The sequence below is a fragment of the Lontra canadensis genome, unplaced genomic scaffold, assembly GCF_010015895.1.
Source record: "Lontra canadensis isolate GAN:19392208 unplaced genomic scaffold, GSC_riverotter_1.0 scaffold45, whole genome shotgun sequence".
Lineage (NCBI taxonomy): Eukaryota > Metazoa > Chordata > Mammalia > Carnivora > Mustelidae > Lontra > Lontra canadensis.
In genome coordinates this window covers 7721899-7746041 of record NW_022631039.1, presented here as the reverse complement: position 1 = coordinate 7746041, position 24143 = coordinate 7721899, and the positions used below count along the sequence as shown (strand labels likewise).

The 24143-nt window shown below is 52.9% G+C and overlaps 1 protein-coding gene across 2 annotated transcripts in view; it reads left to right on the top strand.

Annotated features, from left to right (window-relative positions):
- Positions 1 to 2003: 2003 nt before the first annotated feature.
- Positions 2004 to 24143, top strand: part of COL26A1 (collagen type XXVI alpha 1 chain) — a 123865-nt gene continuing 101725 nt past the window's right edge. For both annotated transcript variants that reach the window (XM_032872508.1, XM_032872507.1), the window contains exon 1: positions 2004 to 2315. In XM_032872508.1, the coding sequence (XP_032728399.1) occupies positions 2158 to 2315 (158 nt within the window). In that variant the 5' untranslated portion in view covers positions 2004 to 2157. The remainder of the gene's footprint in view (positions 2316 to 24143) is intronic.

The window sequence follows — 24143 nt, the reverse complement described above, 5'->3', positions numbered from 1 at the left end:
CAAGTTAGTGGGGGGAGCCAGGAGCAGACCTGGGGCTTCTGGGTCTGGCTGGTGTGGGAGAAGTCCTATTTCTTTTCTTGATTTTAGGCATCTTTGCTTTTTATCCCTTACCATCGAGGTTTTGCCATTTTAAAGCCTTCCTAAAGAATAGCACAAGTGGTCTAAATGGGGTAAATATATTCTCTTCCTCTACTTGCCTTCACTGCAGGCAGCACCGTGTGGGACACACAGAAGTTGCCTGGTTCATGGTCATGGGGCCAGAATGAACTTTATTGGCCTAGATATGAAGGAAAGGACCACCCTCAGACAATTGCCCCAGTCCTGAAGTTGCTGGGATGAATTAATTCTTTTCCAACAGCTTTTCATCCTAAAAGAATCCTACAAAATAAAGAGTAGTGTTATCCCATCCTCTTCTAGGTCCCTCTAGCTGGGGTGCGGTCTGTGGCCCTGGAAAAAAATAACTTTAAGATAAAAAGGAGATTCTTAAAAAAAAAAAAAATCTGTCCTCTTACTATCATGCCTGCAGTATAAAGGTCATGTACAATAACATGGAATCTCTCTTGTCTCATTCTGAGAGTAAAGAAGAGGAAGAAGAAAGAATGTTTACAAATTCCTGGGAGATGGGGAATGACCTCATCACTTCCTGGGACTTAGCCAACTGTCCAGGGAGCACAGATCAGTTTTGGGGGAGGCCCTGAAATTCCGCTGATACCCCAAATTCTCCAAATCTTCTAGGCCTTGAGAGAGAGATGGAGGGCAAGATGAAAAGGAAGTCGTCCCAGGTCCAAGTGACGCTTCCCGTTATGGGCTGCCCACGCGGAGATGGACTCATCCATCCGGAGTGCTGTTGAGAGACTCGACACTTGGGAAGTGTGGGAGTGCCACTGGAAAATGCCTGGGCAGGATTTGAGGGCACTAAGTGGAGAAAGAGGGGGTAGTTTTGGAGAGAGGGTGAAGTGGGTTGGATATGATATTTTGGGCTATGTACTCAAGGGGGTACCTATGGGATATGGATGCAAGAGGGCAAAAGCCACCGGAGGGGGCCTTTTGGGCCAGGTTCCCAACAGCATCCTCCCGACTTCTTCTAAAAACAATCCCACAGTTCTCTTCCCAAATGTATTACAACCCATTAAACACTTCCTTATTGGTTGGCTTCTCTCCAGATTTACTGACATTTTACAGACTGGGAGCTCCCCACTGTGAACAGGGCTAGAGGCAGTCTCAGGGCCTCTGCCAGCCCCTAGGATGCTTAGGTGGAGAAATGAGACTCCCAACCTAGGGAGTGGGGCACAGGCTGGATTCAGGTCCCACCTGTCTCTTGCATGAGGGGCGGTTCTGTGGGTATCCTGCAGCCCAGAAGAGATCAATTTGGGGCCAGGCTAGTCGGTGGGCTCAGCCTGTCCCTCTGTAAAAGGTGGGAGGTGGGATTGTATTAGATCTCCCCTCCCCTCAGCTACTTTCCAGATCTGATGCCTCACGAATGGGTGATTCCAGAAACTTCTCAGCCCTGACCCCGCGCTTTCCTCCTTCTGTGCTACAGCTCACCTTGTAGAGATAGCTGTGGAGGTAGACGGTGGAGGTGAACGGGAAGAGGATTCTAGGGAAGCCCGGGTGTGCAAGAGTTTGGCCCAAAGGGCCCCGGACAGGTACCGCGTTGCTTTTCCGGCTTAATTCTCGTGAGCCTCGGTTTTCACCTCTGAAAAATGGGAACGGTGCCATCTAACATAGAGGACAATGCTGTGGGGATTAAACAACTTTGCCCAGGGGAAATCGCCAGGCATGGAGTGGGTGCCCCACGAGCGTTTGCGGACCCGAACAGGGCTCGGTCGGGAAGGTTCTAAAGAGCGTGTGCGCGAGGACGCAGGACCCCCAGGCCTGCAGCCACTGGCACCTCCTCGGCCGCGGACCGCCGAGGGTTAATGAAAAAGCCCCACGCCCCCTTTGACGGCGCTGAGCCCACCTCGCTGAATTTGAAAAGGCGGCCCTGGTGAGGCGTGGGCGCCCCCCCCCCAAACTTCCAACTCCCGGCCGGGCTCCGCTCGCTCGCGGGCTCCGTCGCTCTGCTCCCGGCGGGGGCCGCGGGTTCGGTCCGGCCGCCGGTGCGCTCCCGCCTGTCCTCCCGCCCGGGCTCCGGGCCCCCGCGGGCGGCCGCGCAAGATGAAGCTGGCTCTCCTCCTGCCCTGGGCGTGCTGCTGCCTCTGCGGGTCGGCGCTGGCCACCGGCTTCCTGTACCCCTTCCCGGCCGCAGCCCTGCAGCAGCACGGCTACCCCGAGCCGGCCGCCGGCTCCCCCGGCAGCGGCTACGGGAGCCGCCGGTGAGTAGCGCGCGGCTGCGGGGCCTGGGGGGCTGAGGGCTGGGGGTCCCCTTCAGCTGGGGGCCGCAGACAAGGGGCTGGCTGCGGGGCGGGGGGCGCTGGGCGGTGGTGGGGGGGGGAACGCAGGGCGGCGGGGCTGCGGCCGCGGGGCCGAGGGTCCGGAGGTGTGGGGCCCGGACTGCGGTGGTCTCTGGCCGCGCCCACCCTCTCTCTTCCTTTCTTTGCTCTCCCAACCTCCCCCTTCTTCGGCTCCCGGGTCCGAGGGAGGGTGGCCGCAGTCTGCGGCAGGGGCGCGCGGAGGGGGCGACCGTGGCTCGGTCCCTGCGCGTTTACGGGTTCACGTGGCTCCGCCGCGCTCACCTGCGCGGCCGCGGCTTTGTGTTGGGGAGCAGGTTCCCGGGTTGCCAAGGTCGAGCGTCCGGGTCTCCCGCGTCTCCTGCCGGCTGTCCCAGGACACCGGAGGGGCGATTCCGTCCCGTCTGGAGGGCTGAGGCCGCGGAGGAGCCTCGGCTGCGCCTCCGCAGCCACTTGGGGACGAGGAGCCGGGCTCGGCTCCGCTGGATCCGCGATGGGGCGGGCGAAGGAGCGGGGTCACGGAGCCCACGGGGCCGGGACGCACCGGGGGCCTCCGCCTCGGCCGGCAGGTGGCGCCCTGGCCACCCCCCGGGACGGTTGGGGCTGCGTCTCCTCACCGCGCGGTTGAATTCCCAGAAAACGCGTAAGCGCGCGAGGAAAAGTTGCCAGACACCTCGTTTGCGCGGCTCACTCGAATTTAGCTTTTCCTCATTTTTTTTAAAGATTTTAAAATTTATTTGACAGACAGAGCACTAGTAGGCAGAGAGAGGAGGAAGCAGGATCCCCGCTGAAGCAGAGAGCCCAATGCGGGACTCGATCCCAGAACCCCGGAATCACGACCTGAGGTGAAGGCAGCGACTTAACCCACTGAGCCATCCAGGCGCCCAACTTTTCCTTCTTTAATAATTATAACCTACACTGCTGTCATAGGTCTCTATTCATTCGTACCTTCCACGCCTTTTGATCCTAAAACCACTCCGAGGGTACCTGTTACAGCATAATCGTTCCTTCGTTCCTTCCTTCCAGGGAGGAAGTTGAGCTCCAGAGGGAGGTCCCCAAGTTTGTGGCAACTCCAGACCGACCTTTCCTTGGCTTTCCCCAAATCCTGAGCTTTTTGCTGCACCACTCCGCTTATTATTAGGGAGGAGAGCGAGAGACTGGTCCCAGTTCTTTCTCCTCCGGGATATTTATTTACTGAATCTGGAAGAGCTACCGAGATGAATCCTGGCAATGTCTTATAGCCCCGGGAGACAGGGATGTTTTGTGCTGGGAATGGCTGGGTAAGGCCGGACTCTGAAAAGCGAAGAAGTGCTTCTGGAAAACTTTGCATACAATTTTATTTCCCTCATTGTGTTTGGGAATACTTGCCCACGGCCTCTGTTAGTATTATTCTCCAAACACCCACAGTCGTGTGGCCTCTGCGCATTTCCATACGAGAAGAGTCTGAAAAGATAAACTTTGCAGGTTGTAGGATGATAGAGTTAACAAGATCTCATTTATGCAAAAACCATTCTGATTTATGGGTATGTAAATGCCCAGAAATAAAGCTTGTAGGCAAATAGTTCTTGCAGTGACCTGTATGGGGGAGAACAGAGGCTGGAGGGCAAGGGGGGCGTGGTGAGGTGGGTGGACTTCCATTTTCTCCCTCCCTCCTCTCGGGTCTCCCTAGCATCTTTTCCCAGCGGCACAGATTCAAGGATTATTTTTGTAATTAAAAAGTGTGGGAAGGAAAATCCAAAAGGGCTGCCACAGGGTGAGACATGCATGTTGGGAAGAGCCAGAGGTGAGGTCCACGAAGAGAGTGAAAGGGGGCTGGCGTTCTGGTGTTGGGTGGGCTGGAACTTGGGGGCTGCCACAGAAACTTGGAAGGGACCGTTGTAGCATAAATGAAAAGAGACCCAAACAATCGTGGTAATCTTCCAGAACTCCTTCTACCAAGATGGGAGCCGGGAGAAGGTATAATTAGGTTTAGAGAGGCTCTGGATGAATCTGTGGAAAATGGATTCTCAAATACGATATCCGGAGGTGTTAAGGAGGCTTGGGGTGGGTTCCAGACGCTGGAAAGTGACGCTCCGAAACGTGACTGGATCCTGCCATGCGTGGCCATCGCAGGCTTGAGCTGGCCTGGGGTCACACGCTCCTGTGTCTCATGAGCGATCAGTCACAGGTGGCCTGTGTCCTTGAAATTCAAAAGCCCCAGAAGCAGAGGACTTGGAGGCAGCGTTTGGCGCAGTGCCCTTCACGGCCTCGGCCTTGGCTTTGGCTCTCCGTGTGTGTGTTTACAGTGGCTTGGTCTCTGTCGATGGGCCAAGGGACAGAGCTGTTTCTTGACGAATCGTCTTCCTTTAGGTCATGGTATCGCTCCTGTTGGCATCTGATTTTCGGGTGTGGTCTGTGTTCGCCTTCGTGGGAGCGCGTGTGCGCATGCGCGTGCGTGCGAGCCTAGGCCCGCCCTTCTGGGTCAGACCTGTGCTGGGGACACCTTGCCTGACCCAGGGTGCTCTGCTCCGGTCCCCTCTGTCAGAAGCCCAGGGTGGACCCATCTGTTTAAGCAATTTGGGTAAAAAAAAAAAAAAAAAAAAAGAGGACCCCACTTCCTCAGAGGGCTGTTTGCAGTAGAACCTAGCAGCCCTGCATATGGGCCACTAATGATTTTTGCTGGCCATAGAGTGTTCAGCTGCCAAATCCAGGCTGAAGGGCAATGCGGTATTAATGCACCTGCAGGACCCCCAGCCCCCTGCCTCAGTTTCTCCATTCTAGCGTAGAAAGCCTAACGCATTTGGGGAACCCTTTAAAGTATGCACATTTCCCTTACTTGCCCTTCTCCTAGCCTCCTCCCTTCTTCCCTTCTATGCCACAGATGTTTATGGGGTGGGGGTGGGGTCTTGTCTGTTGTCTCCTCCTCACCTCTACCTTCAACCCTAAAGGGGCCAGAGCAGCCGCGGGGAATCCAGGCACAAGGAATGAGACCAGACGTGGGGTTCTACGCCTTATCCATGTTGTGGGTCTCCCAGCTGGAGGAAGGAGAAATTTTAATCTGGATAAATGATAGATTTTATATTTCATCTTAATTTTTGGGGTGGAGGTGTTCTTTTGACTAGGAGGAAACAGGAGAGATGTGGGACTGGCCGGGATTGCAGCAGAGGAAGGAATGAATGCATCTGGAGAGTGGATCTGTGGGGCGGTGGACCAAAGACAAAACTGTGTTTTGTGTCTCTCTGAAGCAGAGAGCTCATTCCAGAAACCACTTACTCTTGTGTAGGGCCGGAGGCATGAGGACAGATGGAGCCGACATGCCGTAGGGCTGAATGTCTGTATGTTATGACTCAGGCTAACGGATGGTTCAGTGAGTGGGTTCTGTCTGCCAACCTTGATGAGTGTATCTTCTCAGTGACCTGGAAAGCTGGGTCAATGAGGAATTCATGGATCCCTTAAAATTCTGTTCTGGAAAATGTTGGTGGGGGAGGGCTGGCTCTGGCCTACCCTCTACCCCGGATTCCTCCCACACGGTGAGGGGCTTTGTGCACAGGATTATGGACCCCTCGTGCTTCATGTCCAAGTTCACTCTATATCCATTGGCCTAGAAGTGGGCATACTAGCTCCGGGGTCTGCCTGGAAGGATGGCCTGGGTGGGAACATCATCTTGGCCCCGCAGCCTGGTCATCCCATGAGAGGGGGCTTGGCTAGAGCAGGCAGAGGAGGGTCCTTTCAAGTGCAGGGCCCAGGCTAGGGCCAGCTCTAAGGGCCTCGGCTCCTCCCACCCACTTCGGCATGGGGGGGCTTCAGGCTCTGTCCCTGATTCACAATATGGACTTGCACATGTTTTGGAACCCCCCTGAGTCTGTTTCCTGGTCTGCACGATGAGGACAGCATGGACACCAGGAGGCTGGGCTTGTGGCTTGCTGGGAGCCCCCATGTGCAAGGCACCAAGGGCAGGAAGGGTGCACAGGCTTGCAAAACCGATCTGACCTCGTTTGGCTGTCCCTACTGTGGTCAGGACAGAGTCCGAGCTGCTTAGCCACATGTCTGAGCCTGAGCTTGCCTAGCTGCCTCTGGCCCTCTGGCCCCCTGTGCCACACATAGGCTGCCCCTCACCCTTCAGCCAGTGCTCTTGCTCTCGGTCACACTTTTAGTGATGCTGATACTAATGAGTGAGGAACAGGTAGGTCCTCCTTGAACCCTCACGATGACCTGGTCCACCCTTGTGGCTTGACCTGGATGAACCTGTCATCCTTACCACGTTTCTTGAGGCCAGCCACTCAGTCCCCACCCCTCCCCACTCTGCCATCATTCTGGGCACCGGGATGTCCTGGTGTGTGGCTCACCAATGCCCACTCTGTACCGCTGCCTGATGGGCCTTTCTCAGATGCAGTAGAGGACACTCTCCTCTGGTTCAAGCCCTTTGGTGACCCACCATCTCCTGCATTGGCTTGGCAGACAGCTTTTAATTCTTTGGTCAAATCTTAGTTGACTGGTAGGAGCCGCCCAGGCTGGTGGGTTAAGAAAGATTCTGAGGTAGAGTCTGGGCTCTGGGAGGAGTACCAAGACAATTGAGGGGTGTCACTGCGACTGAAGGACAAGAAAATGGTGGCAAGTGTGATGTATTTCCAGCCTTGGCCTTTATGATAAAATCCTACCCTCTCCCGCGTCACATAGAAAGCCCGTCTTTTTTTTTTTTTTTCCTTAAGATTTTATTTATTTATTTGAGAGAGAGAACGAAAAAGCACCACGGGTGTGGGGGGGGGGTTGGGGAAGGGCAGAGGCAGAGGAAGAACCAGGCTCCCCACTGAGCAGGGGGTCCGACACATGGCTTGATCTCAGGACCCCGGGATCATGACCTGAGCAGAAACCAAGAGCCTGAGCCACCGGGTGCCCCTTGGGATACATTCTGGAGAGCCACTTTAGGGATGCTGGGACAAAGTGGCCTCGTGGAGGTGAGCGTAGACTTTCCCAGCCTATACCACCTGCAAAGTCTGGCCCATCCCTCACATTCGCGGAGTTTGAGACAAGGGTACAGATGGAAGCCCACACACCATATGTCTAAATTGTGATTTATGAATTAAGCTTACAAACTGTTCAATAAAATCTATTCCGTCCTTGACCTTGACAAACCTACCGTCCTAATGATCTGGGGTGGGGGGTAAGGCTCATGTTGAGAATTCTTAGGCTCCTTGAATTTTGTGCTGGAATTCAGCAGCATAGGGAGAGCCACCCTTCACTCCCCTTCTTGTCCCGACTGACACCTTGACCCTGGTGTGGCCTCAAGCACACACTGTAGACACTTTAGTCTAGCCTGGTACCTCCCATCCTACCCTAATAACTGCCACTTGGCCATATCTCGTGCCTGTGTCCAGCAGCTGGGGAGGGAATCCCACGCCTTAGGCACCTGTGTTTGGTCTACAAAGGTGGTTGAGTTTTGGGAGTCATGTCCCCTTGGCCCCACAACCTTTTTGCCCTATGGGGAGGGGTGCGGCCACAGGGAGGCGGATACAGACCCTGGATAGCACAGAGCTCAGGGTGGGGCTCCTGTTTGCTTAGATTTAAGACGGTTCTGTACACCTTACCCCTGGGGAGAGTGGGTGAGTTTCCGCTTGTACACCCCCAATCCTCAAAAGTTAGATGGCTTTTCCCCAAATATCCCAGTCAAAAGGACTCCATCACAATGACCGAGTTAGGCTGTGTCTGAATGTTCCCTTCTGGTTTCCTCCCGCTACACCTGTTCTTCGTCCCCCATGAGACTGTGGGCACTGAGGGGAATGCCCTTTTGCACTGTGGCCCACAAGTTAAGTGGCCGGTCTTGCTCACATGCTTTAGGTACAGTGTCCCCTAAACAGCAGGGCGCTGACAGGCAGCTCATCAAGAGGAACCCTGGACATTAAAGAATTGTCCCTCCAGACCTGTCCGAGACTCGGGAAGTCTGGGGCCTGGTGATCTGTATTTTAGTGGCCTCTCCAGGGGGCTTATGGTGCAGCCAGGTTTAGGAAGCAGTGCATGGAAAACAGAGTTTTCTGAGATGCTTTTACCACGACCCACAGTAAGAAATACCTTTTCTGTGGGCGGCTGAGTATGTCTGCGCATGTGCACACGCATACATCTGAAACAAGTTTCGCAAAATAATGCTTACTGTTACCATATGTGATACTCTCTCTCTCTTTTTTTTTTTATTGTAGTCTATCGAGTTCATAAAAAAAAAAAATGCTTGCCAAGACTCAGAAAATTGATTCCACAGCCCCTCTGGGTTGAGACCTGCCTGGGAGACCCTGTGCCCTGGGGGAATGTGGGAGGCCCCCCACATCCGTGCCTGGTCCTCTCACCTCTGCTCTGACTCTGAAGTCTCTTTCTTGTTTCAGCCTAGCTGAGTGCTTGGTGTGTCCCCTTCTTACCCCAAATGACCCCTCCCACTCCCACCTCCCACTCCCACCACTCCCACCAGGATCTTAGTCCACTCTCTTATGGGGCAGCCTCAAAGCCCCTTCCTTCAGGAAGCTTTCCAGGACTGACCTCCCTGTTCTGTGGGCAGCTCTTCATGCCTCTTGGATCTGTGATTCACTTCCCACTTTCCTAACCTACAGATGGAATAATTTTTGCTACATGTTTACGCCCTATCGTGGCCCTGGCCGGCCCACGTGGGACACAGGTGCACAAGCCGGCCGGCCCTGCCCGCCCCCCACTCCCGCCCCTTGGGGATATGAGCTTATCTTGCCAGCATTGAACCACCCCAGGCTCAGTCCAGTAGGTGGGCTAGAGCTGGGGACTCATGTGAGGGCCAGACCCAGGCAGACAGAGACAGGAGGCCCTCCGCAAGCTCTGGGGAGTGAAGGATCACATCTGGGAGGCCTTCTCTCCCTGATCACAGATTCTCCAGTGCCTTACCTTCAAGGAGTAACTATTGAGCACCTATTGTATGGTTGGTGCTAGAGGTGTCATCTCACCTGTGTGGTGACTGGTGATCGGTGGGGCCTCAGAGACTGGTTGCAGAAGGCAGATTCCTGAACGAGGGTGGGATTTGGGCCATGTGGATGTGTGCTAAGCAGTATGAGCAATTGTCTAGGGGAATTTTGGTGTCTTGTGCCTCAGTTTTCTCTTCTGCAAAATGGGTATGATTATAACATTTACTTCAGAAGCTTCTTCCAAGGCGTAAATGGGTTAACACAGTGCTTAGAAAAACATGTTGATAAACACTGTTTGGCTTGGTGGCTGGGCGGTGTGCTTGCAAAGTTTGGGAAGATGCGGTGTTTCACAAACACGGGAGGCCATGGAAAACTTTCCTGGGGAGCATTTTGTCAGGCTGGTGTCCCGGACACCATACTTTGGGAAACGCTGGTCTGGACCTCCCAGGGAGTTGCTTTTGAAGTGGGTTTTGTAGGATGAACAGGAGTGTGCTTGGCAGTCATGGGGGAAGGTGTTTTGGGTGGACGAAACAGCCAAGTCAGGGCTGGGAGGCCTGACCATGGTTATATGTGGTCAGTGCGGGTGAGTTCGGGAAGGCTGGACCCCGGGGGTTCAGGGAGGCACCGGGCAGGCTGGGCCTTTGGACCCTGATTGCAAAGCCTCTTTCTGCCACCCTGACGAGCCTGGGCTTTATGTCTAGACATGGTCTCAGTGGGTCTTGTGCTAGCTTTGCTGGTGGGAGGAGAGCCAGCTCACAGACAGTGTCGGCGGCCCTGGGCCACTTGGTGAACCACTGGTAGATGGCAGGATGAGGACAGTGGGGGCTCCCGGCCCTGTCCCGTGTTTGGGGGATGCTGGGAGCTGGCTGCTTTGCTCCTCGGAATGTTGCAAAGATTACAGTGTTTTCTCAGCTCTGAAAAGGCAGCAAAGCACGGTCCGTGCACCTTGCGTTTTATAAAATACTTGTATTTCTCCTCCATGGGGTTTTCATGGCAGGCAGCTGTGGGCCAGCCCACGTCAGGATTCAGTGGCTGCTTGTCGAGTGAATGAATTCTCAAGAGACCTTGACCTCTCTCCTCTGGGAAACTGAGGCTGTGGCCTCCACCATCATGCGGTTCTGTCATTCTGAGGGGCCTGGGAGGGAGGTCCTTGTTTGCCCTCTGTCCCCACCAGGTCGGCTCTGGAAGCTGCATTTAGAGGTGCGATGGAGGCGACCTGCTGGAGGAAGTCCTGCTTCTTCTTTTGAAGTAGAAATGGGTGCAAAAGGGGGGCTTTTCCTGAAAACCACACAGAATGGCCCCGATGTAAATATCTAGACTGATTTTTTCCCCCGAGGCCCAGGGTTTTCTGTATCTCCTCTCCCTCTATCTCTCTCTCCTCCCCCCTTACCCCCTCCCTGCCACCCCCCCAACTCCCCCAGCTTGTCTGTTATTCTAAAATCCATTCCCAGAGAAACAATTCCTATGGCAATAAGAACACTACTCTAGGCTTCTCTTGGCTTGAACCCGTCCAACACTTCATTGCCGCTTTGAGAGTGTATGAGCTGGACCCCGACCAGCTCTGCCTGGGGCAGGGAATAGAGTTAACAGTAACTAACTGTTAGAGGATTTTCGGGAATCCTGCTGCCGATCCTAAGGAAGTAGACACATGGCACACTGTTCCCCTCCCCGGAGGAGTCAAGGGTCCCCGGCCTCTCCCTCCCGGTTTTCCTTTCCTTGCCTCCCAGAAACTGGGGTGTAGATGGTTCCTTGGTGGCCCCTGCATGAGACCACCTTGAAAGGAGCTGGACGCCATCCAGGTTAATTCTATAACACTCGGGGTAGGGGTGGGGGGTGGGGAGGCAGGGCTCTCACCCCAGGATCCTCTCCTCAGCCTCCCCTGCAGCTGCCTCCAGAGTGCTCCGCCTCAAGGTCAGAGCCGGCCACTGACTGCGGACCCCTGCCGCCTCCCCAGGGCCCACAGGGACGTTTCCGGAGCTTGTCCTGCTGGGTGTTAATGGATTATGAGAAGCAGTTTGGGAAGTGCTCAAGAGATTCCCTAATAAAGAAGGAGGGCAAGAACCCCGGTTCTGGGTGGCCCTGACTGAGTCACCTGACCTCTCCTTATCTGTGACATGGGGATGACGGTCGTATTTACTTCATTCCCCAGATAGCTGAGGCTCACCCAAGCTAATATTAAGCCAGTGCTTAGAATGATACCTAGGAAGTGCTCTTGATGACTGGTTTCAGCGATACAGGCTTTCCCAGACGGAGCAGGGTGCCATAGGCCTTGCAAAGCTTGGGAAATGTGGTTTCACGGACATCAAGCCTCCCGACTTTTCCTGGGGAGCCTTTGGTTTGGATGGTGTTCCAACGGCACCCTCTGGGAAACGTGGCCTAGTGGGTTGGAGTTCGGGTCTCAGAGGTTTACAGGGCTTTTCACGCATCGGGAGCTGGTCTTCAGCAATCTCGGCAGGGGCATTTCTAGCCTTCCCCCCTTTAGTGGCCCTTGGTGCGGGCAGGGAGCAGGGAAATATGGGAGTGAGGGTCCTGTCGTTTCCTGAATCCCAGAGGACCCTGCTGGGGATTTCAAGGCCTTGAGTGAGGTGCAGGGGTCGGTCCACACTTGCGGCCAAACCTCAGCCATTAGCAGGTGAGCGCACAGGGTTGCCCCCAGAACGTGATGGACGAGCAGGTGGGAGGGGCTGGGGGAGGCCCTAAGATGCCTGCAGTGAGGTCAGAGGGCCCAGGAGCTCTGATGAGCATCCCGTCCCAGAGAGCGAGATCCCGTGTGGCCCCTGGATTGGGGGGCAGGGCTTCTTAGGGCCTGTCACGTCTGGCTGGGGGACCCACAGCCAAGCCATCGCTTCCTCCCGGTGACTTGGTGCTTCCCGGGTAACAAGAACCTAATAGGATTGGGTGAGATCAGATGGGGAAGTGTGTGTGTTAGAGACGCAGACGAGTTATTACTTAGCGCGTTCTTGCCCACCGGACACCTTCCACCTGCCTGAGCAAGACTTGGCGGGACACCAATGCGTGTGGGAGGATGGACGTGTGCTCCGTGTGTGTGTGTGTGTGGGTGTGTGTGTAAGATGCTGGCACACATGCCTGGCTGTACCCAGCAGCCCAAAACTTTTATGTCTCTGTTTTCAAGTATCTGGTCCCCCTCCCTCCTCCCTCCGGTATCTGGCCTTTGATGAGAAGCCCCCCACCAGTTCCTGCCGCTTGGGAGGCCCAGTAGAGGGTCTTTCCTGCCCCAGCCACTGCAGAAGGCTTAAGATTCCTTCTCCCCTGGGGAGCAGGCTCTGGAACTGGGGCCCCGCGCAGGCTGTCCGCTGACCCCGTGGGGCCCAGGAGGCGCCAGGGCCCGCGTGCACCCGTCTCCCTGGGGAAGGCTTTGCCCGGAAAGTGGCAGTTTCCTTCTGATTTGGCTCCGGCTGTCTGCGCCCCGGCCAGTTGCCTCTGGCATCTGACATTTTTGTCATTCCTGCTGCCCTGCAAGGGCTTATTTGGGGGAATCAAGGCTTTCCTCTTCCTGTGCCTCTGTGATTGACTTGGCCACACGGCTCCCTGTCCAGGTTGGAGACGCCTCAGCCTGCCCGGGCACCTACCATTTCTGCAGGGGTGGAAACCGGGGTCTGCAAAGGGTTTGCCAGGCTCTTTGTCTCGTGTGTCGCACGGCGGCAATAACAGTTAGCTTAGACCCCGACACTCTGCCTGCAAGCGCTCTGAGCCTCATGTGTGCCTTCCTGGAGAGGCAGCTGAGCTTACCAGAGAGACCCCCTTAATCGGCTCCTTGCCTCTCTGGGTCCTCTGCTTACCCAGCTCCTTGTAACCTCAGGCTGCTTCCTGCTTTGGATGTCTCTGCATCTCTTGGCCTGGCCAGCTAACTCCTGCTCAAAGCTCAGAGCTCAGCCTAAACATCACATCCTCAGGGAAACTTTTGCTGTCCCCCGACGTAAGGCCAGTCGTTTTCATTAAATGCCACTGGAGCTCGTGATAACTTTAAGTCCATCCTATAATCAGTCGCTGGATCGTTACTGAAGAGTGGCCTACGGGGAGACTGAGTTTTCTGAGGGCAGGTGTCCTGTCTGTCTAGTCTGGCTGTATCTCTAGGTTCTTGGAGAGTCCCTGGGTTACAGAGAGTATCTAGCGAAGGATGAACTGCTTTGCAAGCTGTATTAGTTCTTTACTGCTTCTGTAACAAATGACCACAAACTTTGTGGCTTAAAGCAATGCAGCTTTATTACCATATCGTTCTCGAGGTCAGAGGACCGAAGTGGGTCTCGCTAGGCTGAAAGGGATTTGTGGGACTCGTCCTTCCAGAGGCTCCTGGGGAGAATCCATTTCCTTGCTTTTTCCTGCTTCTGGGGCTTGTCTGCATTCTTTGTCGGATAGCTTCTTCCTCCCTCTTCAAAGAGCACCCCCCAACCTCTCTTCCTAGCATCTCTGCTCTCTCTGACTCTGATTCTCCTCCACTCCATCTCATAAGGACCCCTGTGATCTGGTTGGGCCCACCCAGGTCACCCAGGATCATCTCCCCACCTCAAGAACCTTAATTTAATCATACCAGCAAAGTCCCTTTAACCATGTAAAATAACAGATTCACAGGGTCCAGGGATTAGGATGAGGACATCTTGGGGGTGGGGGGCATTATTTAGCCCACTACACAAACAGAAATGAAAAAAGAAAGGCATGCCAGACATTTGGGTCCTTGGAGAGTTGGGTTAATCCCAGATTTCAGTGTTCATTCTGAAAGTGACTTGAAGCCTCCAAAGCCTGTTAAGACTCAGCCTTGGGGCACCTGGGTGGCTCAGTCTGTTAAAGCATCTGCCTTGGGCTTGGGTCATGATCTCAGAGTTCTGGGGTCGAACTCGTGTTGGGCTCTCTGCTTAGTGGGGAGCCTGCTTCCTCCTCTCTCTCTTGCCTGCTGTCTGCCTACTTGTGATCTCTGTCTCTCTATCAAATAAAGTCAAAACATCTTAAAAAAAAAAAAAAACCTCAGGCTTACAAGAAAGAGCTATGATGAGGGTGTGGCCTTCCCACTCAACTTTTTACATAGGGTGTGAGGTAGGGATTCAACTTTAATTTCCCCCCCAAACCTCCCCTCATGCTTCTACTGAATAATCTACCTTTTCTCACAATTTTCTATGCCGCTTTTATCAAATACTCAATTTCCCTGCATGCACAGCCCTTTTTCTGAACTCTTAATCAGATCTGGCGCCAAAACCATGCAATTTTAATGACTATATCCTTATTGTATGTCCTGTTAGCTGATAGGGCCATTCTTCCTTCACTGTTCATCTTTATCAAAATAGTCTTAGCTGTTCTTGTACATTTTTTCTTGGGGGTGAATTGTAAAGATTTTTATTTATTTATTTGACAGAGATCACAAGCAGGCAGAGAGGCAGGCAGAGAGAGAGGGGGAAGCAGGCCCCCAGCTGAGCAGAGAGCCTGAAGCAGGACTCGATCCCAGGACCCTGAGATCATGACCTGAGCCAAAGGCAGAGGCCAAATCCACTGAGCCACCCAGGTGCCCCTCGGGTGTGAATTTTATAACCGTCTTTTCTAGTTCTGTAAAACATGCTGCTGGGATTTTGATCTAGGCTGTGTCAGCTTAATGGGTTTGTAGAATTCGATGTTTATAAAATTGTGTGTTTTTTCAGGAATGAGGTATACCGGTCCATTTATCTAGATCTCGTTATATTTGTTCTTGGGTGTTTTATAGTTTTTATGGCTATCGTGAATGAGTCCTTTTTGTTCCCTGACATTTGTAAATGTTTATGTCTGGCAAATAGGAAAGCTGTTGATTTGGGGCGTGTTGACGTCATATCCAGTTACTTTCATGCGTTTAAAAAAAAAGTCTATTTTAATGGTCTTTTAGGTGGTTCTCTGAGGTTTTGAGGTAGAGAGTCTGAGAGTCTCCAGTGTGTGGGTGTCCTTCCACACAAATGTTCCCAGGTAGATGCTGTCCCCCCAAAAGCTCAGGCGGTCCAAAGCATTCCTACGGGAGAGAGGACAGTGTTTTAGACACTTTTGTGGAGTCATGCGCCGTAGCCCAGATGTTGGCTGTCCAGTTGCCTCAGATGGCCTGGAGCTGTCTGTGTCAACTGATTCTGGTCCTTCTGGGCTTATCCATGAACTTGCGGTGGAATCATAGGACAGCTAGGACTGAATCACACCGGCATCCCAGAGAATACAGAGGGTCGAAATTACGAGTGACCGGAATCTTGAGACCATGAAGCAGGGTGCCTGGGATTCTCTGCCTTGGTGATCCCCATGTCCTTGGCCTCTGCCAATATGGAGCCAGAAGTAGGTGGTCAAGCCAAGTAGGTTCCTACTAGGTGGGCAGGCAGGTCAGTTCATAAAGGCTCAGCCAAGTTGGACAGCGGTGAGGGGACCCCAGTGCTCAGAACTTTGGAGTCAGGCAGATCCACCTCGGAAACTTGCCTCCCCCTCTGGCCACGGGCAAGCTGTATTAACTTGCATCAGTCTACCTATCTGAGAGATGGGCCTTACGGTCGCCAGTTCCTGTGGAAGGAAGCGTTACGTGAGCCGTCAGAATCAGGGCTGTGTCATCCTCGCGATGCAGCATGGGGTGGCCCCTGGAGTTGGTCATGCGACACTCTGGATGGTGTGTCCGCCTGGAGTAGCTCCCACCTGATCCTGTCTCGGCTTGCTTTATTCCTGTGTCACATTCTTGTTCTGCAGCTGGACTCAGGGTCAAGAGCCCCATCCTGGAGGGCTTTGTTTTCCGGGGTAAGTAACCCAGGGCTGAGTGTAGAAAGTGAGCTGAAACAATCCCTTATTGATTCAACAGCCAACAGGACCAGTTGGGACATCCCCGTGTTTACTTCTCAGGCTCAGCAGTCCAACTCACTCAGGAGCTCAGGAACCTAGGGCTGCATTTTAACCGGGGATGAACCAAGGGGTGAAGAGGGAGCCCTGGGGGGCCCCGATGGGGTACGAGGGTCTGGGTGGTTGCGTGAACAAGAGGTTTGGCAGGAAAACCCAGTTTTCAGCCTGGCCATTGGCAGGGAGGCAGTAGTGCTGGAAATTGTCTGCCTGCTGGCCTGGGGCAGCTGCACGTGGGGACAGCTGTCTCCGCTCTGGACATCGGATCTGCCCGGAGATTAATAACAGAGCCTGGCCATGCCCGTGGGGATCAGAGAAGGGCTTGGGTTACAGTGCACCAGGAAATTCACCTGCCCTGCTGACAGTGGGTGGGTAGCCTGCAGGATGGATGGGCTCTGGGGGCTCGGGGGGGTGTCTGGGCAAGACAGCTCACCACTGGCCAAGCCATATCCACCCCCACGGGATGCAAGCTGACTCTCCCAAGGGCCGCCTTCTTTCCGTTGGACCCGAAACCAGCAGGAGCTGATCTCCAAGAATTATGTGAAGAGCTGGGAATGGAAACCAAATGTTGGTGTCAGGTAGAGAAAGCTGATGGAAGCCCTCGGCCCAGCGAGCCTTGAGGTGGTGGGGGCCCCGGACCCGGGTGGCCAGCCCAGATGTGTAGGCAAAGGGGGCCTGACGCATTTTCCTTTCAGACGAATGTTGATTTTCTCCTGATTATATATTTACTACAGCTCATTTGGAAAATATGGAGAAAGTGAAGAGGAAAAAATCATTTATAATTCCATTTTTTTAAGCTTTAAATTTTTTATTCCTTTTCTTGTGGCGAGACACACATAACCTAACATTTACCATCTTAACCACTTGGAAGCGTACAATTCGGTGGCATTAAACACATTCACATGGTTGTGCAACCGTCCCCACCATTCATCTGCAGAACAGAAACTCTAGACTCATTAGACACTGCCTCCCCAACCCCGTCTCCTCCAGTCCCGGCCAAGCACCATTCTACTTTCTGTTGAATTTGACTCGTCTCAGGACCTTGTACAGCATTTGTCCTTTTGTGATCAGCTTATTTCGTTTAGCCTCATGGTCTCCATGTTATACCAGGTGTCAGTTGAAGAATAGTCCATGGTAGGGCACCTGGGTGGCTCAGTGGGTTGAGCCTCTGCCTTCGGCTCAGGTCGTGGTCTCAGGGTCTTGGGATTGAGCCCCACATTGGGCTCTCTGCTTGGCGGGGAGGTTGCTTCTCCCCCTCTCTCTCTTTCCCTGCCTCTCTGCCTCCTTGTGATCTCTCTCTGTCAAATAAATAAATAAAATCTTTAAAAAAAAAAAAGAATAGTCCATGGTATGTATGAGCTGCATTTTGTTTAACATTCCATCTCTTGATGGGTATATAGGTTTCTTCAACCTTCTGGCTGTCATCAATAATGCTGCTGAGAACCTGGGCTTAGAAATATCTCTTTGAGTCCCTGCTTTCAGTTCTTCTGGGTTGCTACCCGGAAGCAGAATTGCTGGGTCATGTGGTAGTTCTATTTTAATTTTTTGAGGAACCGCCATACTGCTTTCCACAGTGGCCGCTCTCTTTTACATTTCCACCAACCGTGAAAAAGGGTTCCGATTTCTCCACATCCTTGCCAACACTTGTTGTTTTCTGATTTTTTTTTTAAAGATTTATTTATTTGACAGAGAGAAAGAGAGAGAGCACAAGTAGGCAGAGAGGCAGGCAGAAGCAGGGGGAAACAGGCTCCCTACTGAGCAGAGAGCCCGACATGGGGCTCGATCCCAGGACCCTGAGATCATGACCTGAGCCGAAGACAGAGGCCTAACCTACTGAGCCACCCAGGCGCCCCGATCTTTTTTTTTTTTTTTTTAAGATTGATTTTATTGGGACGCCTGGGTGGCTCAGTTGGTTAAGCAGCTGCCTTCGGCTCAGGTCATGATCCCAGCGTCCTGGGATCGAGTCCCACATTGGGCTCCTTGCTCTGCAGGGAGCCTGCTTCTCCCTCTGCCTCTGCCTGCCATTCTGTCTGCCTGTGCTCGCGCTCTCTCTCTCTCTCATAAATAAATAAAATCTTTAAAAAAAAAAAAGATTGATTTTATTTTTGAGGGGGAGAGAGAGAGAGAGAGTGAGCACACAAGCAAGGGGGAGGAGCAGAGGGAGCAGGCGAAACAGACTCTCTGCTGAGAAGGGAGCCCTGCACAAGGGTCCATCCCAGGAGCCTGGATCATGACCTGAGCCAAAGGTAGATGCTTAACTGACTGAGCCACCCACGTACCCTGATCTTTTTTTTTTTTTTTTTTTTTAAGAGAGACCACACACCCACACATACGCATGCATGCCCTTCCATGTAAGGCAGAGGAAGGGCAGAGGGTCAGAGGGATAAAGAAAGAGAATCTCGGTCTCAAGCTGGGCTTTATGCCCAGCGCAGAACCAGATGTGGGGCTCAAACCCGAGACCCTGAGATTATGACCTGAGCTGAAATCAAGAGTCGGCCACAGAATTGACTGAGCCACTTAGTGTTCCCCGATTTTTTTTTTTTTTTATAGTAGCCATCCCGGTGGGTGTAAAGTAGCATCCTAATCTCATTGTGTTTTGGATTTGCATTTCTCCAAGGATTAGTGATGTAGAACATCTTTTCTTGTGTTTCTTGTCCATTTGCGTTCATCACTGGAGAGTTATCTATCTATTCAAGTTTTTTTGCCCATTTAAAAAATCAGGTTGTGGGGCGCCTGGGTGGCTCAGTGGGTTAAGCCTCTGCCTTCGGCTCAGGTCATGATCTCAGGGTCCTGGGGTCGAGCCCCACATTGGGCTCTCAGCTCAGTGGGGAGTCTGCTTCCCCCTCTCTCTCTATGCCTGCCTCTCTGCCTACTTGTGATCTCTGTCTGTCATATAAATAACTAAAATCTTAAAAAAAATAATAAAAATTAAAAATGAGGTTGGTTTTTGTTGCTGTTGCTGTTGACTTTTAAGTGTTCTTTATGTATTCTGGATAATAATCCCCCATCAGACATATGATTTACAAAAATTTTTTTTCCATTGCATGGGGTGCCTTTCACTCTGTTATTATGTACTTTGGTGCACAAATGTTTTACATTTTGAGGCAGTCCAGTTTATCTTGATTTTTCTTTAGTTGCCTGTGTTTTTGGTGTCATAGCTGAGAAACCATTGCCAAATCCATCATCATAGAACTTCTGCCCTATGTTTTCTTCTGTGTTTTGCCTGAAGAGTTTTATTCTTTTAGAATTATATTTTGCTCTTTGACACTCTATGTATATCACAATTCTTCTTAGCTCGATACTCAGGACTTGCATTATGTCTAGTGAGAGCTGAGCCATATGGTGTACTATGACGACTTACTGTTCCTGCCCACATTTTTGTTCACTTAACTTTGGGGTTATGTGGGTTTGGGGTTATTTTTGGGGTTTGGGGTTCTTTTCTCCTCTTTCGTTCTTTTTTTTTTTTTTTTAAGATCTTTCATTTATTCATTTGAGAGAGAGAGAGCACAAGCGAGAACATAAGGAAGGGGGGATGTTCAGAGAGAAAGGGAGAAGCAGAGTCCCCACTGAGCAGGGAGCATGACCTGGGGCTTGATCCCAGGACCCTGGGATCATGACCTGAGCCAAAAGCAGATGCTTAACCAACTGAGCCACCCAGGTGCCTCTTGCTATGGGGTTATTAACTCACCTCCAAACTCTCCCCTAGTCAAGCAGATGTCTTCCTGATAATCCATTAGATATTCCTCTACTCTTTGGAGATATTCCTCTACTACTTTAGAGAATCTCCTCTACTCTTTGGAGTAGAGGACTCTGATCTGCTGAGATCTGGCCAGGTAGAACTTGAAACCTACAGTCTTGGGATCGTTCTTCATGAACATCCTGGTGATTTCCTTTGCCCTAAGCTTCTCCCCTGTGTTGGACCCCCTCTTTCCTACAGTTCATATCCACTATTTTTGGTTTACTCCCTCCTTGTAATGGAATGCATCCTTTAGTAGCTTTCTGAGAAAAGGCAGAGGGTGCATGAGGCTTGGTGTCAGGAATTCTGCCCCAGGGCTAAGGCTGAGACATTTGTGTACCTCTCCTGCCTACCTCTGCCGTGGGGCTTTACACTAGAATCTTCCACCTGACTTCCCAACCTCCTCAGGCTAGACTGCCAGGGATCAGTAAGCTTGGCAGTGTGGGCTTATTTCTATGAATTTCTATGAGCCTTTCTATTAGGTTCTGGCTTCTTAGAAATTCCTTTCCTTTGTCTCCAACTTAACTATGACTTCAATAATATGTACTTTTTATTTTTATTTTTTTAAAGATTTTATTTATTTATTTGACAGACAGAGATCACAAGTAGGCAATCCCAGGACCCTGGGATCATGACCTGAGCCGAAGGCAGAGGCTTAACCCACTGAGCCACCCAGGTGCCCTAATAATATGTACTTTTGACTTGATATTTTAACCAGCATCATTCATCGTGCTGAACTAGGAAGGATTTTGTGAACAAGAGGAGGACCTTGGGTGAGGGAAGGGGAAGAAAAGGGGGAGGGAGATTACCCAGGAAAGATGAAAAACAGAGCCTTTCTCCAAAGACCCCAGGATAGGGCAGACTGCTGTTTTGTGTAGGGAATTCAGTCTCAAATGCTCTAGGTGGACCTCCTAAGTGTTAGGAACTGTGGGGTTAACTGAGGCAAATGCCACATGGTCCAGGGGCTCATGTGGGTTGGACACCCCCTGGGAGCAAAGACCCAACAAGCCTCAGCCCGGTCACAGGTGCAAACAAATGGGGACAAAAACAAGGGAATGCATGAGTGAGTGCCTGACCCACTCAGGAAACAGGCACCCACCTCGTCCCTCCTCCAGAGCAGATCTGTAATTGCTTAGAGGGGTCCCAGAGTGAGGTCCTTGTCTTTGCTTTGTTCCTGCCAGACCAGCTTTCCAGAAGCCACTTTAAAGAAGCCACAGAGGCCACCAGCTTTAGGGGGCTTGCTTCTCCCTTTGAAGTGGGAGTGGGTGGAGAAGGGGGAGTTTTCCAGAAAATTCCTGGAGACAGCCTCAATGTAAATATCTGGCGTGGGCTCAGGGATTGCGAACCCCTTCTCTGAAGTTGGGAAGCTGAGAGTCCACTGCAGGGGCTGTGTGGCTGCCTGGGCTTTGTGGGGAGGGCCTCTCACCCCCCTCCCCCAGAGCTCTGAGCCCCTCTGTTCTCTCTGAGGCTTCAGGGCTTCTTCAGGAGAATGTCCCCCCCCCTCCTCAGGTCTCCTCTGTGGCCTGTGCCCTTTGCCCGCGCCCTGCCTCTCTGGCCTGACCCGCTAACGAAAGCCTTCTGTGCAGAGGTCAGTGATGCCTGGCTATGGTCACAGAAGTCTCATGGGGGACGGGGCAGCGGAAGAAGAGGGGCCTGGGGGAGGGGCCGATCCCACAGAGCTGGAGCAGATGGCGAAGAAAAACACAGGCTTGTTTGCCTCTCTGGGGGTTCGAGCACAAGATGGGAGTTCTCTGGTCTGGGGAGTTTGCTCACACACGAGTGCCTACAGGAATGTGTGTGCGGTGGGGGGTGGGAGTCACTGCATTTGTGCCGTAAGTGCTGGGGTTTGGTGGGGATTCTGGTTATTGATTATCTTCCGGAGGGACTGACTGACTGGGCTGTGGCTTCATCCTGGGCAGGGGCTGTGACCTTCCCCCTCAAAGCCCCCTACCCCAAAAGCCATGGGTTATTTTGGGGGGTGTGTCAGTGCAGGTCCCGTTGAGCGACAGCTGGACTCATAGGTTTTCCCTGTGACTCTCCGAGGGGAGGGAGTGATCTCTGCATTTGGACCCGATTTTAGAGGCCATTCAAACTCTGCAGGCTTCAGGTGGGAACCAAACGTTACCCTTCGTAGTGTTAGGCTGACTAGGTCTGGGAGATGACAGGAAACCTTGTAGCTTTGCTGGAAGGAACAGGTGAGGGAAAGTGAGCAGACTTAGGCTGGCTGGTTTGAACAACTGTGGTGGGCTCTGGGTGGGGGGCGCGGGGTAGGGGCTGTCCCCGGTTGTGCGTGATACCCGGCCCTGGGGTGAATAGGGCAGGTGGGTAGTGGCCCTAAATGTGAGTGAGTCCCCAGAAGGAGGTAGTTGGGTGCGGCCTCTGGATTGATTGGTTTGCATTTGATTGATCGGGAACAGGACCTTCACAAGGTGACCCAGGTGTATCCTTGGGTGGTCCAGGGCGAGGCGTGTCTGGCATATGCCTGTGGGGCAAACGTTGGAGCCCCACAGCGGATACCCAGGGGCCTGTGTGAGCCCGTAGTTGCGTGTTGTCAGCTCAGGAGCAAGGGCTGATGTGGAAGCTGGGGTTTTCAGAAGTCACAGTCTTCAGCCAATGGGACCCACGTGGACCTCAGACGGGCAAGGGCGTGTGTCACTGCTGTCTGCCATCTACTCAGTAATTAATGAACTCGCGATTTGTTTCCTATCCATGTTCTCTGTTAGACTCAAGCTTCCCTGAGCACAGAGACCAAGATAGAGACCTCTGATGCCTCGTTACGGTGGCAAACACTGACCCGATGCTTATTATGTGTCAGGTGGCATTCTAATGTGTCGGGTGCATTAATTCATTTATTCCTCGCAATGACCCCATGGGTTAGATACTCATATTTTTTTAAAATTCATTTATTTATTTGAGAGCGAGCGAGCATGCGAGTGGGGGGAAGGGGCAGAGGGAGAGACTATCCAAGCAGACTTCGGATGAGCGTGGAACCCGATGCGGGGCTTGATCTCATGGCCCTGAGATCAGGACCTGAGCCGAAACCAAGAGTCACACGCTTAACCGACTGTGCCACCTGGGTGCCTCTAGGTGCTCTGATTTTATGGGTAGGGAGACTGAGGGGGGATTAAACAGGTGTCCCCCATCCCGGTCACACAGCTAGTAAGGGCAGAGCCAGGATTTGAACTCAGGCTGTCCTAGCTCATGCCCTTGACTGTTGAGCTGTCTGACCATTCAGACAGTGCTTGAAGGTGGAGGGTGAGCAAGGAAGGGAACACAGATAAGGGGACAGGAAGGGCCGGGTGGGGAGGGGGCCACGTGCGATATGTCTGCATCATCTGGGTGTGCATTCTAGGAGCACAGCAGAGTCGTGTGGGAGCACGGAGGCAGGGGGTGGGGTGAGCCTGGGAGCACGGAAGTGGCTGGGAGGGAGGTCCTTCCGGGCAGAAGACGGAGAAGTTGCTGTGAGTTTCCCAGCAGAGCTGGGACTCCGCAGGTGGGTGCAGAGGTGGGAGGCTTCTCCAGGTCGGTGGAAATAGTAGGAGCCCAGGTGCGCTGAGTGGGGTGGGTCTGGCATTCCTGAGTCACGTGCACCCACCTCCTGCGTCCGGTTCATAGGACGTCTGCACTGTTCCTTTCACCCATGTCCCCAAAATGGGTGTATGGGGATGTCTGGGAAGCCTGAAAGCGTGCCGAAGGTGGTTGGAACTGGGTTTCCCTCCACCGGCCCAGCGTGGTCATTTCCTGCTGGTGTGGCCTGGGGCCAGCCATGTGTGGGAGGCAGAATAATGGCCCCCGAAGATGTCCCCATCCTAATCCCCCCAGAGCCTGTGAATAAGCGACCTGACCTAGAAAAAGGGACTTTGCAGATGTTGAGATGGGAGACGGTCCTGGGTTATTGGGGTACGCACCACCCAGTCCCAAGGATCCCATTAAGAGGGAGGTGAGAGGGTCTGAGGGAACGGGGGACACAGCAACAGAAGCATGGGGTCAGAGTGACAAGCTGAAGGGACTGAGGGACCCAGAGCCTCCAGGGGGAACCAGCCCACCGACACCTCGACTCCAGCCCAGCGAGGCTGAGTTCAGACTTCAGACTTTTCAGAGCTCTAAGATAATAAATATGGGCCGTATTATACCAAGTTGGAGGTAATTTGTTACAGCAAGGCCATATACCACGTGCCTGCTCCGAGCCCCAATCTTTCCATCTGCAGAATGGTCACAACTCTCCCTATCCTGTCCTGACTCCTGAGCTTCTGAGAATCAGAAAGCAGGAGACCTTCTGGTCTTCTGAGATGC